Source organism: Mustela putorius, unplaced genomic scaffold (genome assembly GCF_011764305.1).
Source record: "Mustela putorius furo isolate JIRA1106 unplaced genomic scaffold, ASM1176430v1.1 tig00537350_pilon_pilon_pilon, whole genome shotgun sequence".
NCBI classification, from domain to species: domain Eukaryota; kingdom Metazoa; phylum Chordata; class Mammalia; order Carnivora; family Mustelidae; genus Mustela; species Mustela putorius.
The window spans coordinates 13,029,657-13,047,544 of record NW_025422471.1 but is presented as its reverse complement, the minus strand read 5'-3'; the positions used below and the strand labels follow the sequence as shown (position 1 = coordinate 13,047,544).

Sequence of the window (17,888 nt, the reverse complement as noted above, 5' to 3'; positions counted from 1 at the left end):
GGAAACATTGCACAGAGAATTTTTGGAGGATATTAGATATAACATAAGCATAGCTAATAAGTTGCTATATTAAAAAACTAGGCAGCAACAAATCAAAAATGTTAGGTTAAACAAACAGCTGTGTCTGCTTCATTTTCAGCAGGGGAGGGGATTAGAGCTTTTTTGAATGAGTAAAAAGAAAGTGTTAATCTTAATATAATGAAATTCTCTTTTTAACATAGAATTTGAACACTAAATAATACACACGTTATGGAGAATCAAAACTACAAATTTAAGGCTTTTTTTCCATTAATAATAAGGATTTACTTAACATTTCTCAGTGGATAATTTATATTAGGAAAATACTACAGTCTCAGAGAAATTTTTTTTTCAGTAATACAGAAAACCTCCAAAAGTGAAAAAAAGTTCTGCATTTAACTAATGTCAGTTAATTAAAAAAAAAAAAAATCAAAGCCAAGCTTATCTATATTAAAGTTGATACATATTTGAGAAGGTTAGTGTGACTGGAGTGCTTTTCAAAATTCATATATTATAAACAGTAAAAATCACATATAAATTCAATTGGCATTATCTTATATTGTATTAATCAGGACTGAAATAGTGTATTATTTCATGGAACCCCTGATCCTATTTATATTTTACCATTAGGTTTTTTTCTTTGTAAGTATTTTGTGTAAACATCTTATTTTTATGTCAGAGAAAAATATAGAATGTAGGGAACAAATCTACTAAGTGTCTGCTGTATATTTTGTTTGTTTTCATAAGTGAATTCTGTTTACTCCCTTTTTTACATAGAAAGTAAAACAAAGCACACAAACAAAAAAATTAAAAAAATAAAAAATTTAATAGACACACTGTCTAAATGTCTCATTTTAATGACTTATGCTTTTAATATGTATTTCACATTAAATCTTAAGGAAAGGTATTTCAAATTACTTTAAAAAATCAGTGAAATGTAAATGAAAACTGAGAATTACCTTTTTTTTTTTTTTAGGTTTGACTACTCATTAAATCAATGAGCAGTCTCCAAAAAAAAAAGAAAAAAAAATGAACAGCATTTATTAACCCAAGATCTTAGCAATTCATAAAAACTCTTAGCTGAGTTTCTGCTTTGGCTAAGTGCTTAAAGAATGATTTAATTTTCACCTTCGAAAGTTTTATAATGAATACTTTTTGTATTCTTCCAAAAAAGTCATTTTTTAACTTGATCATATAAACCTTTAAATTAAATATAATTTTTAAGTGTTCATTTCTTTCTCTCCTTTGGGCAAAAACAGTACACAAGGAAATACAAATCATTGGCAAGAGTATTTCAGAAATTAATGGTTATTCTCTTTTCAAATACAGGAAATTCATTTAATTTTATATTAAAATGTTTTAATTCAATTAGCAACAGTGTTTACTTATATTATCTAAATTGTACATGAGTAAGAATGAGCCAGTAACATTTGAGTATTCTAAGATACATTTAATTAAATAAATGTGAGAATAACATCTAAAATTAAAAATCACATGTTTTATCTAAACCTCATCTTGATTTTACAAATTTTTAACAAAACTAAAATGAAAGAATGAATGGTAGTAAGTGTTATTACAATGTTATGATATAATAATACAACAGAAATAACACTTTATTGTGGTACCTTACACTTGATCTTAGCCAAAAGGCTGAGAAGCGATTTTTTTGTGGTACCTTATATACTTTCTCTAAAGTCAAATTCAAATGGCAATTCTCTATATTTAGTAGAGATAAAAGTTGCTCTGGAGTTAAACAGTTTGTAATGCTTTCAGTATCATACCAGTTAAAAATATTTTATTGTTCAGTTTTCCCCAAATCAGAACAAAATTTCGCTTTGCCAGTGTATTTCAGAAAAATTTTCGTATATATTGTGTATAACCCCATATATATAAATAGTGTAATTTGACCTTGCAAATGAAGCCCTGGAGTTGTGCCTGTTGACATGTATTTTTCAAGACTGTTTGAAAATGCATTACACTGGGGATTTGGAAAAGTATTTAGATTTCCTGATACGAAGTTCTATTTAAATAATATTTGTCAGAGTTAAAAGACAAAAATGCTATCTTGTGGCTTCTTAATTATATTTCTAGGCAAGTGATGAAAGGTATGTATTTCTTTGCTTCTAGAGTTTTTAATTTTTTCAAAGAATAACTGGGTTTCGGTCTGAGGATGAAGATTTTTGTTTTTTTTTTTTAAAACCTCACTAAAGCTACTAAGTAATTATAAGTCAAGCTGAATGAGATTTGCTCAGCTGCTGTGGCCTGTGAGCACGCACAGTGTTTGACAGACCCCAGCGCCTTGGAGCAGGCCTGGAAAGGAATGTCGTCCGTGGCTGTTGACATGCTGGCTGTCCATGGGGTCATCTTCCCTAAGTGGGAACTGCTGAAACTCTTGCTAGCATTTGTCAATAGCAGAGAAGCCAGTGTGCAGAATTCCCATAAAGTGAACATTACTGGCTTGTGGAGGAAAAAAAAGGAAAGCTTTCTTTAGCTTTATTTTTCCTCTGTCGTTCAAATTTCTAGCAGTATTAAGTGAGATTTTGGCAAATGGTGTCTCTGTCTGCTTTTCCCCCTCCCACACTTCTTTCTATGTTGACAGGGTAGAAACCGAAAGGTTTGTCGTGTATTTTGGGTAAGTGTACAAAATAATGCCTTGGTTTTGGTTGTTCAGCCTTTTTGCTTTTCAAGCCATTGTTTTAGACAAGGCTGTGGTTCTGCATGACTGCAGGTCTTGAGAAGTTTTGCTTGATGCCTGCGCATGCTTTGTGTGTCGTTTCATTTTCTAATAGTAAGGGGAACATGTATGAAATATGGGTATATTCACTGTGAAAATCACATGACTGGATTAACGATGTAACAAATAACTGTCCTATTATTTGAGCTGTCTCTTCTGCGGTCACGAGGATGCTAGGTGTGGGTTGTCAGGTTTCCAAAAGCTAGGGAAGGAAGATAATTCTGATTTTCTATTACATAGGAAGTGAGCTGTCTTTTCTACGTATTGATTGTGGCTTCATTGTAATTTTGAGGTCTGATCTTGAGTACTTTTTGGTTCAACAGAAAGTGACATTTGGGAAGGTTTAGAACAGACCGCAGGTCTGAGAATTCTCAAAGAGTATGCAGGCTTTAAACTCCCAGAGCCCTGCGTCCCAATCTCTTTGATCGTTCTAATTATACACCGACCATAAAAACCAGAAATATAAAAAAATCTTCTTTAAATATGTTCTTTTGAGAGATGTGTAGAAATTGCTCAATAAGTCATGCATCTCAGATCCATAATATTCCATGTTTTTTTTTTTGGCATATGTTCTGTATTTTCTTTTATAATAACAAAAAAGGAAGTTAAAAGTGAGGTGAATAGAATTATATGAAAGGTCAAAAATATTTCTAAAATCTAATCATGACTTCATTTATGTTTGATCAGTGTGGCTTGTTTTAGTCCGTGCAGTTATCCAACTTTTATTTAGTTGGTATAATCTTATGTCCTTAGATTTTTTAAAAATTTAAAAAATTTTAAAAATTCAAGTGCATGTAAAGTTAAAGCAATTTTATTTAAACGTATTTTCTAACTACATGTTACAAATTAAATTTTCATAAAACTGTAAACCTGTAGATTTTGTTCTTTATAAAAATATATTTATAGCCTTTGATTACTTATTTTATGGTATACTTAGACAATAATTTTGGTGTACAAATATCTTTGAAATATTTGATTTAAGTCAAATATGAAAGATGTAATGAATTCAGAAATAGAAGTTCTTCCATAAATATTATGAGTAAAAAGTATTTTGATCTTATATAATTTTAATACACTTAAATTCAGTTTAAATTTCAACTCCTAATAACTTTCATATTCATTATCTAGAAGTGTTATAAATATTGTAAATAAGGCTGCAAAATTCAGTATGAAGATTAGAGGTAGCATGTTCCTTTTTTTCCTTCTGACTTCTCCAGGGTCAATGTGGAAAATCAAGTGCTAAAATCTGGATATACTAGCTGTGACCTAATTATTTTGGAAAATGATGATCCTGGGGGAATTTTTGAATTTTCTCCTACATCCAGAGGACCCTATGTTATAAAAGTAAGTACAAAAGAAACGTTAGTCTATTTTGTACTTACAACCTCAGATGAAAAATCTTGGAGTTTGAACTTCCATGGATTTTTGTTGTTGTTGTTTTTTAAGGAAGGGGAATCTGTAGAGCTCCACATCACCCGATCCAGGGGAGCTCTGGTGAAGCAGTTTCTACACTACCGAGTAGAGCCGAGAGATAGCAATGAGTTCTATGGAAACACAGGGGTGCTAGAATTTAAACCTGGGGAATGGGAGATTGTAATCACGTTGCTAACAAGATTGGATGGAATACCAGAGGTACAGGTTTTTATTTTTTTCATGTGCTTTTGTGGAAAGCTGGTAGTGTCTAGTATATTAGGAATGTAAATATCTTAAACATTGATAAGAAGATACAGGAGAAGTGAACAAGAAAGGCTTGCGAGGTCCTTACATTTGCCAAAGAAAAAAAAAAGCTTAAAAAACAAAGTGAGATTTATTCAACTTTGAATTATGTACATTTGTCCTAATAAGGAAATACCAAATGATATGAAATGATTGTGATCAGTCTTCATCTTCTTTAAGCTTTGTTTATGTTTTGTTTTATTTTATGTCATCTGTTTGAACTTTTAATGATGTGGGTTTGAACTGAAGTTTTTCTGTAAAATCACTTTTTATTTTTATTTTTTTATTATTTTTAAAAGATTTATTTATTTATTTGTCAGAGAGAGAGGAGCTAGTGCGAGCGAGCACAGGCAGAGTGGCAGGCAGAGGCAGAGGGAGAAGCAGACTCCCTGCCAAGCAAGGAGCCCGATGTGGGACTGGATCCCAGGACCCTGGGATCATGACCTGAGCTAAAGGCAGCTGCTTAACCAACTGAGCCACCCAGGCGTCCCTGTAAAATCACTTTTAAAAATAAATAAAGTTTTATATTAATGGAATCACATATTGTTCCATTGTGTTTGCACACCAATACACAAGTAGTTTTTAAATTAATTTTACTTTATTTACTCTTACTAACTTAAATGGCTGGATCATCAGTGATAAGGTCCAGTCTTCTTACTACGTCAGTATAGCATTATGATTTTATCTTCTCCTTTTTGGATAATGTATACTTTCATATCTGATGTCTCACTTAATTGGTAGGAGAATGTTAGACAATTTTTTTAGGAATAATATAAGCTCTTTTGTTTTTTTCTGTCAGGGATGTTTCTGGAAAATAGTATTAATATTCTTGAATAGATACATTTTTATTTGCTTTAAAATGTCAACTTTATATTTTTCCTAATTTGACATGTTCATTTTAGTTGGATGAACACTATTGGGTGGTCCTCAGCAGCCATGGTGAACGGGAAAGCAAGTTGGGAAGTGCTACGGTTGTCAACATAACGATTCTAAAAAATGATGATCCTCATGGGATTATAGAATTTGTCTCTGATGATCTAATTGTTATGATAAATGAAAGTAAAGGAGACGATACCTATAGTGGTAATTTATTCTGCTTCTTATATTCTAGTACTGTTTACTGAAGAGGAAGTTAGTCATTTTTTAGTTTATTTCTTTAGTGAATAGTTACTTTTAGTTGTCCATCTGCCTTAAAAATTACATATAGTACAGCTATAAATATTTTTAAAATCATATTTAGAATTCCTGTTTTTATTTCTTACATCAGTATTGTGATGATAACTGATGATTTCAGTTATATTTTGATTTCAATTAACCATATGTGGTAGAAGTCAAATACCGAAGAATGAAGTGAGTCAAATAGGAAAGACTTTAAAACTGAGAATTACTGGTAGGGAGCTATTATAGTGCCCTGAAATGAGAAGGATCTTATTTTTACAGCATTGTCTGTCAGGTGAGAAAATTACTTTTGAGTGTGTAACTTCCTCTAGAAGCTTTTAGCTCATATCCTTGTAGAACTTTGTCATAGGTTAGAAAACTTTGTCATAGGATAGAAAAGATCAAGACCATTTATTTTATAAATGTTATACCTGAAGAAAGAAGACTAGGTTACAACATTTAGATACATAACTTGAGGCAATCTAAGCAAAAGATTGATTTTTATTAAAAAGAGTTCTTACTTTTACTTTTGTTTTTTGAGCAGTTTCTTTACTCATCATTTTAGAATTGTTAATATATATTCATATATATTATACACATTTGTATTTCACAGCTGTTTATGATATAATAAGAAATCGAGGCACCTTTGGTGATGTTAGTGTATCATGGGTGGTTAGTCCAGACTTTACACAAGATGTATTTCCTGTCCAAGGGACTGTTTTCTTTGGAGATCAGGAATTTTCAAAAAACATCACCCTTTACTCTCTTCCAGATGAGGTAAGTGTTGCATATGTAACTCTCTTTATTTGTTGTCATTGCTTAATATTTATTTTTTATTTAATAATTAGATATCTGGCAATATATTTTGTCATGAAAATATGTGATAAAGAATGCAGGTATGATAATTTCTAAATAGAAGCCAAGAGAGAAATATTTTTTGTTTCCTTGAAGGCATCTTCAACTCTTAGAGAACTTGCAGTTGCCAGTGACACTGCATAGATGTTAAATATCAGGGATTCAAGGTGAGGTTAAGTTCTCAGCTTATACTTTGGCCATTTGAAGCCAAGGGTACTATCTACCAAATATCCTATTGGTGCATTCTCAGAATCAGGACAGTCATCAGATGGATCATGGACCCAGGGCGGTGGTCATTTTATTGGTAATGAAGAGAAAGAACTTAGGAACAATGGGAGTGGACCTTTCTGAGCAGAGCTGTGTTTAAATGGTCCCAGAAGCCTCTTCTTTCCCTTGGGCTTATTCCTTAAGACATAAAATTCCAACAGTCTTCTATTTTAGGATATGGAGAACACTAGCTTACATGGTGGAATGAAAGAGAAATAGTGTCCAACTAGAGATTTATATAGGCTCAGAGATAGTGGAGAATCTCATCTTGGTAGGGCATGGGAATGAGGTCTTTATGGGTGAAGCTTCAGTGAGGTTTGTAAGAGGCCTTTGAGAGCTACCTCAGCTTTTGTTACTTTTATGAGCTCTGTTCTAAATGGGTTAAAAATTCATTTTTCTGTTTTTTTCTTGTAAATAACATATATCCCATCTTCTTACAGAAATAATGTGACCTGTGTGGTATTTATATTTTTTGCTTTTGTAGGCAAAATCTCTCTCTCTCTCTCTTTTTTTTTTTTTTTATCACATTTTATGAGTCAGAAAGAAGTGACTTTTTGGATGACATGCATATTAGAATGTTTTTTTGGGTCTGAGTCCTACTTGAATCAGAAATGGTGATGGACTTTAGTCCTGTCATTAATAGAGCTATTTTTTAAAAAGATAAAAATAATTTAGGAATATATAATGGAATTATTTATACAAATCACCTAACTTAAACATGTGTCATATTTTCCAAAAGATTCCAGAGGAAATGGAAGAGTTTACCATTACTCTACTTAATGCCACTGGAGGAGCTAAAATAGGAAATAAAACAACTGCAACTCTGAGGATTAGAAGAAATGATGACCCCATTTATTTTGCAGGTGATGTTGCTGTCTTTTTTGAGTGAGCTTACATCTTTTTAAATAGTAGATATATATGTTTTCAATAACTTTCATAATTGAACATTTTCAATTCAGCACAATGGAAACTTATTTGAATATGATTTCATGATTTGTTTGGATGATCATTATTCAATCCATTTGATGTTTTAAGAAATATATATATATTATTTAAAGATTTTATTTATTTATTTGACAGAGAGAGAGATCACAAGTAGGTAGAGAGGCAGGCAGAGAGAGGGGCAAGCAGGCTTCCTGCTGAGCAGAGAGCCCGATGTAGGGTTCCCCCTTCCAGGACCCTGGGATCATGACCTGAGCCGATGGCAATGGCTCAACCCACTAAGCCATCCAGGCACCCCAAGAAACATTTTTAAAGGTCTCGTGAAGGAAAAAGAAAATAAAAAAAAGCAAGTACTATTTTACTAGCTTTGTTCTTCCTCTGCCTTCAAATTCCAGGGTGTTTCTTTTGTGTTTGTGTAAGAAAGGATACTCTTCCATGAAATTTCTTCCAGTTCATGGTGTAGCCAGTTCATGGTCTGGGTATTATACCTAATTGATGCTCACTTACTTAAAAACCTCATCTTTACTGAACATGTAAATTAAGGCTTCCCCATTCTTCTTTAGAACTCTCTTTTGCCACCCAAGACATTTCTCAGTTTTTATTTTATTTTAATTCAAGTATAGTTAACATATAGTGTTATATTAGTTTCAGGTGTACAATTTAGTGATTCATTACTTCCGTACATCACCTGGTGCACTTCTTAATACCGTAACCTATTTCACCCATCCCCACCCCCCAACTTCCCCTCTAACATTTAGTTTGTTCTAACCATTAGTTTGCTCTTTATAGGTGACAGTTTTTAGTTTTATTTGTGAACTTAATTGGTATCTAATTCCTTCCCTTTTTTTTTTTTTTCTTTTGGAAGACTTTGTTTATTTATTTGACACAGAGAGAAAGAGAGAGTGACACAAGCAGTAGAGAGCAGGCTCCCCGCTGAACAGGGATCCCAATGAGGGCATGGTTCCAGGACCCTGGGATCACGACCTGAGCTGAGGGCAGACGCTCAGCTGACTGAGCCACCAGGTGCCCCAGTGTCTAATGCTTTATTAAGCTCTTTTTTGCAAGCTGTTCAATTTACAATTGCAGGAATCTTTTAAAGATCTTAAATTTTATTGCTTCATAATTTCAACCTCCAGTTAACATGTATATAATGAATTAGTCCTGTGCTCAGCATTCTAACTGCTGTAGCAAAATTAAAATTATCAGGGTTTATTCTCAAGGAAGTTACAATCTAGATTTGGAAATGAGGTATATGAAACAGTAGACCAAGGATTTCAGATAGCAACTAATTTACTGACAACTTAGAAGTTGAAGACAGTGGCTTCTGTAGGAATTAAGGCAAGGGGAAGCTTATTGACTAGAAGTCATCAGAGAAGCCTTCATGGCACCAGAGCTGAATCTTTAAGCAAAGACACAATGGAGGGTATTTGTTTTGTGGGCAGGGAGAAACATGAAGTGATATGAAAATATATAGATGGGATCAGAAAAGCTCACATGTTTCTTCTTTTCTTCATCAATATTTCAGAACCCCGTGTGGTGAGAGTTCGGGAAGGTGAGATTGCTAACTTCACAGTGCTCAGAAATGGATCTGTTGATGCTGCCTGCACCGTCCAATATGCTACCATGGATGGGAAGGCTACTGCAAGAGATGGAGACTTTGTTCCCATTGAAAAAGGAGAAGTCCTTGTTTTTGCAGTTGGAAGTCGAAAGCAGGGGATATCTGTATTCATTAATGAAGATGATATCCCAGAAACAGATGAGCCCTTTTATATTATCCTCTTTAATTCAACAGGTAAATCAATTATATTTTTATGGCAGACCTCTTGTTTTAGTGCTTTTATCAAGATGACATTAATTGTTTAACTGTCATCGCTGACTGTTTGAGAGCAGAATTGCGTATTTTATTGCTTTCTTGCGGGAAAGAGTGAAGAATGTGTGTGTTGAATCTTCATGTACCTGGTATACTCTGTGGCATTGTTTTCAATCTTTTTCCACAATGTAGCACACAGAAAAAAGTATGATATTATGTAAGGAATAGAAATCTTTTAGCTAAGGCTACCCTGAGCCTTGTTTAGTAATCTTTGGTCTTAGGGCATCAGTATTCTGTAAGCCCTTGATCTTCTAGCATGCCACCGGTCATACTGGCTGGGAAGCCACCTGTAGATGTCTATTTGGTAATTCTCTGGAGCCGTAGCCATAATGAATGATAATTTGCAGGGGGGAATAGATGGGCTCTTTCTTCTTCTCTGTACTATATGTGAAGCAGGATGTTTGGACCTCAGTAGTTGGGTCCTAGAATATTTTGGCCCGACTTTTAGCAAATTGGAGAGGTTTTAGCTTGTTTTTATATTTATTCGTTTAAGTGTACTAAGAGCTGTTTTCCTTCTGAACACTTTGAGAATAAGTTGAAGACAGAATACCCCATCATCTCTGATACATTGGTACATTTTTCCTACAAAGACGTTCTCTTATATAACCACAGTATAATCATTAGTATCAGGAAGGTAATATTAACATCGTCATTGCTTGAGATACCCTTCAGATTTCTCCAGCTGTCCCAATAATGTCCTTTCTATTAAAATCATGCATTGAATTTAGTCGTCATGTCTCTAATCTCTTCAGTTTGGAGAAGAGATTTCCTTTATAATACAGGAATTTTATAATACATATTTATATGATTATATAATACATACATACATATGATTACATAATACATATATATGTATGAATACATAATATATTTTAATAATATATAATATGATATAAACCTTTATAATATAGAAATTACAGGCTAGTTATTTTGTAGAACATCTTCCATTTTAGGTCTCTTTGATATTTCCCCATTATTATTAGTTTTAGGTTTTCATAGAATTGATTCTTTGTTCTTCCCATCTCTTCAGTTGACACATGATATTGTTTTGTCCCTTTACTGCAGTGTTTACTTTGACCACAATTTAGGTGGTGATTGCCAGGCTTCTCTCTTGTACTTTTTTCTTTGAAACTAATAAATATTTTGTGGGAAAGATGGATTATGCAAATACCATGGAACTCCTCAGACTTTCACCCTTTATCAGTATGGACTCATGATTTCTGTTTAATGAGTGGGTTATATTTCACTATTATTTTTTTTTGTTCTGGTGGTCAAATTTTCCCAGATTTGGCTAGTGGCAGCCTGTTTGAGGGGACTTTTTTGTCTTTTTGACAGGTCCCTATTATTATGTGAACATTTTCTTATTCCTGGCACAGCAAGCTGTTCCAAACTCATACTTTTCCTGTCACAACCCTGAAATTAGTCATTTTTCCAAGAAGCCCTGGTTCCTTTTAGTGAAGATGTTATTTAGAAACCAGAATCTGGGCACTAGGTAAGCTTATTGTTACTGAGTTATGCTCCTTCTAGGACCTTCTAGTGTACAGAGATTGGGAACATTTTTATGTAGGTATGTATTTCCATAGACATACATCTACACTTTTATATCTGCAGTTCTATATCCAACTCTATATTGAAAACCATGAGTTCGCAACAATGTTTCCATTTCTGCCTATTGTCACAGGGTTTGTTGTAGTTTTTTTCTTTCCATGTTTATCCCTCCCTTCTGGAAGAGTGTGAAATTCAGCCCTCTTTACTTTTAATATATTTACTTCTTTGATTGGGTCCCCTGGACCTACTCCCATGGCTTCTTTTACCCTCCTTCCACAGTGAGATTGCCTTTCTTACCCCACAAGGGTTCTGGCTTCCTGCTCGAGGATCTCTCCATCCACATGTGGATGCCTTCCTATTCCACTCAGACTCCAACATCCAACAGTAGGGTTTTCTCCCGTGGAGATGCCCTCCATACCCCTCCTTGTGGTGGGTCGCTGTCATGCTGCAACTGTCCACCCTTACAGTGAAGGCCTGTCTATGCTTTACCTTGTAGCTTCTGTACTGAAATATTCCACAAGAGGAAAATTAAAAGAAAGAGGTCACTTAATTTTTGTTTGTGCTGCCTTTCTCCACCATTTTGTCTATCTTTCTCTCTCTCTGGTTTTGTCTCTCTATTTCCTTTCTCTCTTTCTCATTTTCACATGTCTTAGTAAGAAAATTTTAAAAAGTATCATCTTACCATCTTATGAGAAACAATTTAACTTTGTAGCATAATGTCCACAAAAGAAATTTAGCAGTTCCAGAAAAACCCACAAATTAGGCCTTATGTATACAAAACACATTTTGATGAATTCAGTCATTGTCCTAAAATTTAAATGAAAGAAATTACTACAGGTCAAAATAATTTGGGTGATATAAAAGTGAAAAACAGAAAAAAAAAGTGAAAAACAGAAAATTTTGCTGTCATGTATAGAAAGTGGATGAAGAAATGCCATTGTTGTAATATCGTTTACTGTAGGAATAAGTTCTTGATTCCATTTATTACTTTGGTGTCATTCTGGGGAAAATTACTGTGTCCCAAACATCTCTGAGGTCAAAATGTCACTGGGTTCAAACTCTTATCAGGAACAAAATGTCATTATGATTAAAGTAGTAGATTGGAACATCAAAACCTCTTATAAAGAGAATGGAAAATCACTGTGCAAGGAGAGGGTTGGCATTTATTTTGCAAAATACATCATTGGGGAACTATGTAATTGGTATTGGAAGAGAGAGGGATGGAGAGAGCGGTGTTATTGGACGGCTGGACTGAAGTATACTGCCACTGCATTTGTCTTCAGTATTTTTCCATATGTGGCGGCATCTGAGAATCTAATGACTTTAGCTATGAAGAGTTGGATGACATAATTTGTGCTTTTACATCCCTTCTGTGTTCTTTATCTTCCACTTGCCTCTCCTCATTCATGATGTCATAACATTGAGGGCGATCAATGGCGGGTGGGCTGGACGGGCAGCATCTCCAGCATGACCTCGTGCTGGCAGTGGGTATCTGTGCCTGATAGTTAGTATTCATGGTATATATCCTAGATTGAATTATTGGATCAAAGGATGTGGCCATCCTCAGAGTCCTTGTTAAATATTGTCCATTCTCCCTGTGGAGAGACAGAATGAGTTTTAGTACCACCTGTGACATTTTGCAGGACAAATGCACGTGATAGCAGAACCCTGACAAAATTCGATTTTGTTATTTTTGTTTTTCTTCAATTTTATGATTATTTTTAGTTTTCTATTACTTTATATTGTCAGCATTTCCTATACAATGATTTACTATTTTTTATGTTTTTTCCATCTTTCTTTTTTAAAAAAGATTTTATTTATTTATTTATTTCCCTCTTTCCTTCGGCTAATTATCAAGTAAGTTTGAGTACAGTTGTATATTTATATAAATTATTTTTAATGTGCTGGTTTGTTACATGTCATTTCTGATTTTATAATTTTAGTTTTAGTGTTGCCTTCTTCTGATTTTGAAAGTTTTCTTTCTTTCAGTTCAGCTAACATTCATAAATAAATTTTGTGTACCAGTTATGGAGCTCTACTCTGCTAGGGCATAGAATTGATTAAGAAGGGTTTGTTCAAGGATCTTATAGGAAAATGTGTATGTGTGTATGCATGTTTGTGTGTGTGTGTTACTAAACTAATGTGATCATCGTTATGATAGACTGACAAAGTGGGAAGTGCTGCAGGAACACAGTGGAGATGTTCTTTCCTTAACTTTGGAATTCAGGGAAGAATTCTGAGAGATATGTTGCTTGAACTGGTCCTGAGGACTAACAAGTGTTGAGAAAAAGTGAGGAGGAATTTTGCTTGTATAGGGAGCAGGAGAAGCAAAGAGGAAGAGCTTTGGACCTCGGGGAACTGATGAGAAGAGAACTGATATCTTGGTAGTAACAGGACTGACACACTCTGGATGGAACTCAAGTGGAAGAATCAATTTCAGCACAATTAAGATTGCTTTGTTCTGTGTATGACAGAATCAAACTACTGCCTGAAGACAGAGATTTAAAGGGAAATGCTCTCAAGCCAGTCATTCCAATTAATATGAACTGGAGTTTTTTTTTTTTATGTTATGGGATGATCCTTTTATTATTTTTATGAAATCAGTCTACCTCAAAACTTTGGAATTAGATAAAACTATGTTTTTGATTTCTAATTAAACTGTTGAAGCAATATTCCTATTGCGAGGGAAAGTATCATGTGTGTTTTTCTTTTTTTTTTTTTAAAGATTTAATTTATTTATTTGATGGACAGAGATCACAAGTAGGCAGAGAGGCAGGCAGAGAGAGAGAGGGAGAAGCAGGCTCCCTGCTGAGCAGAGAACCTGATTTGGGGCTCGATCCCAGGACCCTGAGATCATGACCTGAGCCAAAGGCAGAGGCTTTAACCCACTGAGCCACCCAGGCGCCCCATGGGAAAGTATCATGTGTGTTTTTCAATGAAGTACGTCTTCACACAAAGACAAGTCACATTAAACTTGTTTAGGCATCTCTCTCTTACTTATGACCTTCAGTGAGGAAATGCTTGCTGAAATATGACCTTCATTATAAAACTTCTTAATTTAAAATATGAATTTAACAGCAGCTTAACTACTCCTTTGTTGTTTTGACTTTTTAATTTAGGTGACACAGTGGTATATCAATATGGAATAGCTACAGTGATAATTGAAGCTAATGATGACCCAAATGGCATTTTTTCTTTAGAGCCCATTGACAAAGCAGTAGAAGAAGGAAAGACTAATGCATTTTGGTAAGTGTATTTGCACAAGGTAAATTCAAAATCGGATAAAATAAAACCTTTAGTATGCACAAGTTTGAAATATTGTTACTATTTCAAAAATTTGAAGTTAGTTAAAAATTGAGTAATTTCAAAGCTGGTAGTGCAAATGAATGGTAAACTTGATGTTGCTGCCACTTGTTTAAAAAAAAAATACTTTAAGGGCACCTGGGTGGCTCAGTTGGCTGGACATCTGCATTCCGCTTGGATCAGGATCCCAGGGTCCTGGGATCAAGTCCCTCATCGGGTTCCCTGCTCAGGGGGCAGTCTGTTTCTTCCTCTTCCCTTCACCCTGCTTGCGTTCTTTCTCACTCTCTTTCAAATTAATGAACTCTTAAAAAAAAAAAAAAGAACGACTTTAGGGGTAAAGGGAAATTATCATACCCACTCTCCTCATCCCAAATTCTGTCATCTGTCAGGATGGAGAGACTCCAGCTATCTGAGGTCTTCTCCTTTACTTTTGAAAAACTTTTGCCAGTTTTCATCTAAATATTTTTCATTTGGGTTTTGGAATTTATCCCTCAGTTTGGACTTGAAGACTATGACTTTTAAGACTGCTTCTCTTTGTTATTTAAAGTTCTGCCTCTTTCTCTTACCATGAGATTCATCATGGTTACTCAGTAAGGACTGGCTGACTGGTTTATATTAAAGACAATAAACAGAAAAAGAATATTTCTGAGATAACACTGAAAGGTATCATTAGAGTAAAATTCACTACTCATACATTTTTCATAAAAATTAATTTTCTTTGTTATGTAGGATTTTGAGGCATCGAGGACACTTTGGCAATGTTTCTGTGGCTTGGCAGCTGTTTCAGAATGATTCTGCTTTGCAGCCTGGACAAGAGTTCTATGAAACTTCAGGGATTGTTAACTTTATGGATGGAGAAGAAGCCAAACCAATAATTCTCCATGCTTTTCCAGATAAAATTCCTGAATTCAATGAATTTTATATTTTAAAGCTTGTAAACGTATCAGGTGTTGTGTTTTTCCATCTTTTTTTATTTCACTACTGAAGTTTAATATTTCACAAGTAAATAATTAGAGCTGTATAGAAAATGCAATTGATGTAGACGTAAGTGTATCTTGATTATTCAATTTTAAATGTCTAAAACACCCTTTTGACAGAAGTGTTATTTTTAACATTCATTTTGTGGTCTTAGCTTGATTAAATTTTATGGATGGAGACTTACATTTATTTTCAAACTTGTAAACAGATTTTTTTCATACCAACTAGAGTATCTCCAAAAAAATATTAATGGAAGTTAGGAAGTACACATTCATGATGCTTAAAGCTTGGTCTTTGTACCATTTAAACAATTTAAACGATCAATTTTCCCATCACTTCTGGTTTTCAGCACAGGAATTAAAACTCCCTAGTTAATATCCTCTTTTCAGACTTGATTATTAATGAAATTATTCTGAACCAAAATACACCTGAAAATATGATGAAAATCATATGGTGACACAGTTGTTCCATTGATCACTGAATATATTATTTAACCAGAAGTTTGCTCATCAGATTCCTTTTGTCTTCCCCTTATATTATAAAGTACTTCAAATTCTGACTTCTTATTCATTATAAATCATCTTTTTACAGGTGGATCCCCAGGTCCTGGGTGCCAACTAGCAGGAACCAACCTTCAGGTGACAGTAATGATTCCATTCAACGATGATCCTTTTGGAGTGTTCATCTTGGATTCAGAGTGCTTAGAGAGAGAAGTTGCAGAAGATGTACTCTCAGAAGATGATATGTCTTATATTACCAACTTTACCATTTTGAGGCAGCAGGGTGTGTTTGGTGACGTACGAGTAGGCTGGGAAATACTGTCCGGTGACTTCACTGATGGTTTGCCTCCAATGGTAGATTTTTTGCTGGTTGGAATTTTCCCCAGCACTGTACATTTACAGCCACACATGCGGCGTCGCCACAGTGGAACAGATGCTTTGTACTTTAGTGGACTAGAGGGTGCATTTGGAACTGTTAATCCAAAATATCATCCTTCCAGGAACAACTCAATTGCCAACTTTACCTTTTCAGCTTGGGTAATGCCCAATGCCAATACAAACGGATTTGTTATAGCAAAGGATGATGGTAATGGAAACATCTACTATGGGGTAAAAGTTCAAACAAACGTATCCCATTTGACACTTTCTCTTCATTACAAAACTTTGGGGTCCAATGCTACATATATTGCCAAGACAACAGTCACAAGGTATTTAGAAGAAAATGTTTGGCTTCATCTTCTAATTATCCTGGATGATGGTATAATTGAATTCTACCTTGATGGAAATACAATGCCCAGAGGAATCAAGAGCCTGAAAGGAGAAGCCATTACTGATGGTGAGTGTCATCTTTATAAATAGGATTCTGAATTTTGGATCTTTAAAAATTCTGATTTCTTAAGAAGGCTAACAGGTATTAAAAAGTCTGCTTGTGTATTGGTTTAATTTCTTTAAATAAAACTTACACCTTCTAAGACCATAAGTTCTGTACTGGGTGTTGCAGAAATGAATCAGGCAGTGTCTGCCCCTGAGGTACGTAAAATAGGTTCTGGGAGAGAGAGATGCAAAGAGATCACTTCAGCGTGTTGTGGAAGAAAGGAAAAGATTATGATGGAGGAATATTTATCCTTCCACTGGCAGGAGGAGGGATGGGGCATGATAATTCTATTTAGAAAAAAGAGCAGAGAGGTGGAAATGTGAAAGAGCAAATTGTGTTTGGGGAATTCTTGCTTGGGAGGTCTTGTTGGAGGTGGAGTAGGTGGGCGTAGGTTAAAGAGGAATCAAGAAAGAAAAAGTACTTTTAAAAGCCCATCAATTACAGGGTTGTTTTGTTTTTTGTTTTTTGTGTTTTTTTTTTTTTCCAAAGATTTTATTTATTAATTTGACAGAGAGAGACACAGTGAGAGCTGGAACACAAGCAGGGAGAGTGGGAGAGGGAGAAATAGGCTTGTCACTGAGCAAGGAGCTGGAAGCGGGGCTCAATCCCAGGACCCTGGGATCATGACCTAAGCCAAAGGCAGACGCTTAATGACTGAGGCACCCGGGCGCCCTTACAGGGGTTTATGGTATCAGTAGATAAAGTGCTGAATTCTATGGAGAGCTTTGAAGAAATAATCTTTGTTGTATTTAAGCTGGATTATTGCTGTTTCTTTAGAACTATATCTTTGTGCATATTTAAACACAAACATTGGTTATCTCCATTATAATCACCATTTCCTTCCCAGGCCCCCTATCCTAGGATGTGATCATTTTTTTCTACTTAGAAAGAAAGTAGAACACAGCTTGTACAATTATAGCTTAATAGAATAATTTCCTTCTGAACCTCCTGAACTGGATATCTGGTTGTATTTTGGTCCCAGTAGAAAAAAAGACAGGCAAAGGAAACAACATGTACACACTACTGATTTCAACCACAAGGATTATGTTTATAGCACTTTGTAGCATTAAATTAATCACCTTTTGATTGTGTGAATACGTTGATTCGTTTGGTTATGGCATGTTG

General features: G+C 34.6%; 1 protein-coding gene across 4 annotated transcripts in view; it reads left to right on the top strand.

Moving 5' to 3' along the window:
* The window catches only part of ADGRV1 (adhesion G protein-coupled receptor V1), a 546,992-nt gene that overhangs the window by 57,794 nt on the left and 471,310 nt on the right, over nucleotides 1-17,888 (top strand). For all 4 annotated transcript variants that reach the window (XM_004759095.3, XM_045074447.1, XM_045074448.1 and 1 more), the window contains exons 12-20: nucleotides 3,970-4,096; nucleotides 4,199-4,384; nucleotides 5,371-5,551; nucleotides 6,240-6,403; nucleotides 7,488-7,611; nucleotides 9,216-9,482; nucleotides 14,228-14,354; nucleotides 15,141-15,358; nucleotides 15,981-16,724. In XM_004759095.3, the coding sequence (XP_004759152.2) occupies nucleotides 3,970-4,096; nucleotides 4,199-4,384; nucleotides 5,371-5,551; nucleotides 6,240-6,403; nucleotides 7,488-7,611; nucleotides 9,216-9,482; nucleotides 14,228-14,354; nucleotides 15,141-15,358; nucleotides 15,981-16,724 (2,138 nt within the window). The remainder of the gene's footprint in view (nucleotides 1-3,969; nucleotides 4,097-4,198; nucleotides 4,385-5,370; nucleotides 5,552-6,239; nucleotides 6,404-7,487; nucleotides 7,612-9,215; nucleotides 9,483-14,227; nucleotides 14,355-15,140; nucleotides 15,359-15,980; nucleotides 16,725-17,888) is intronic.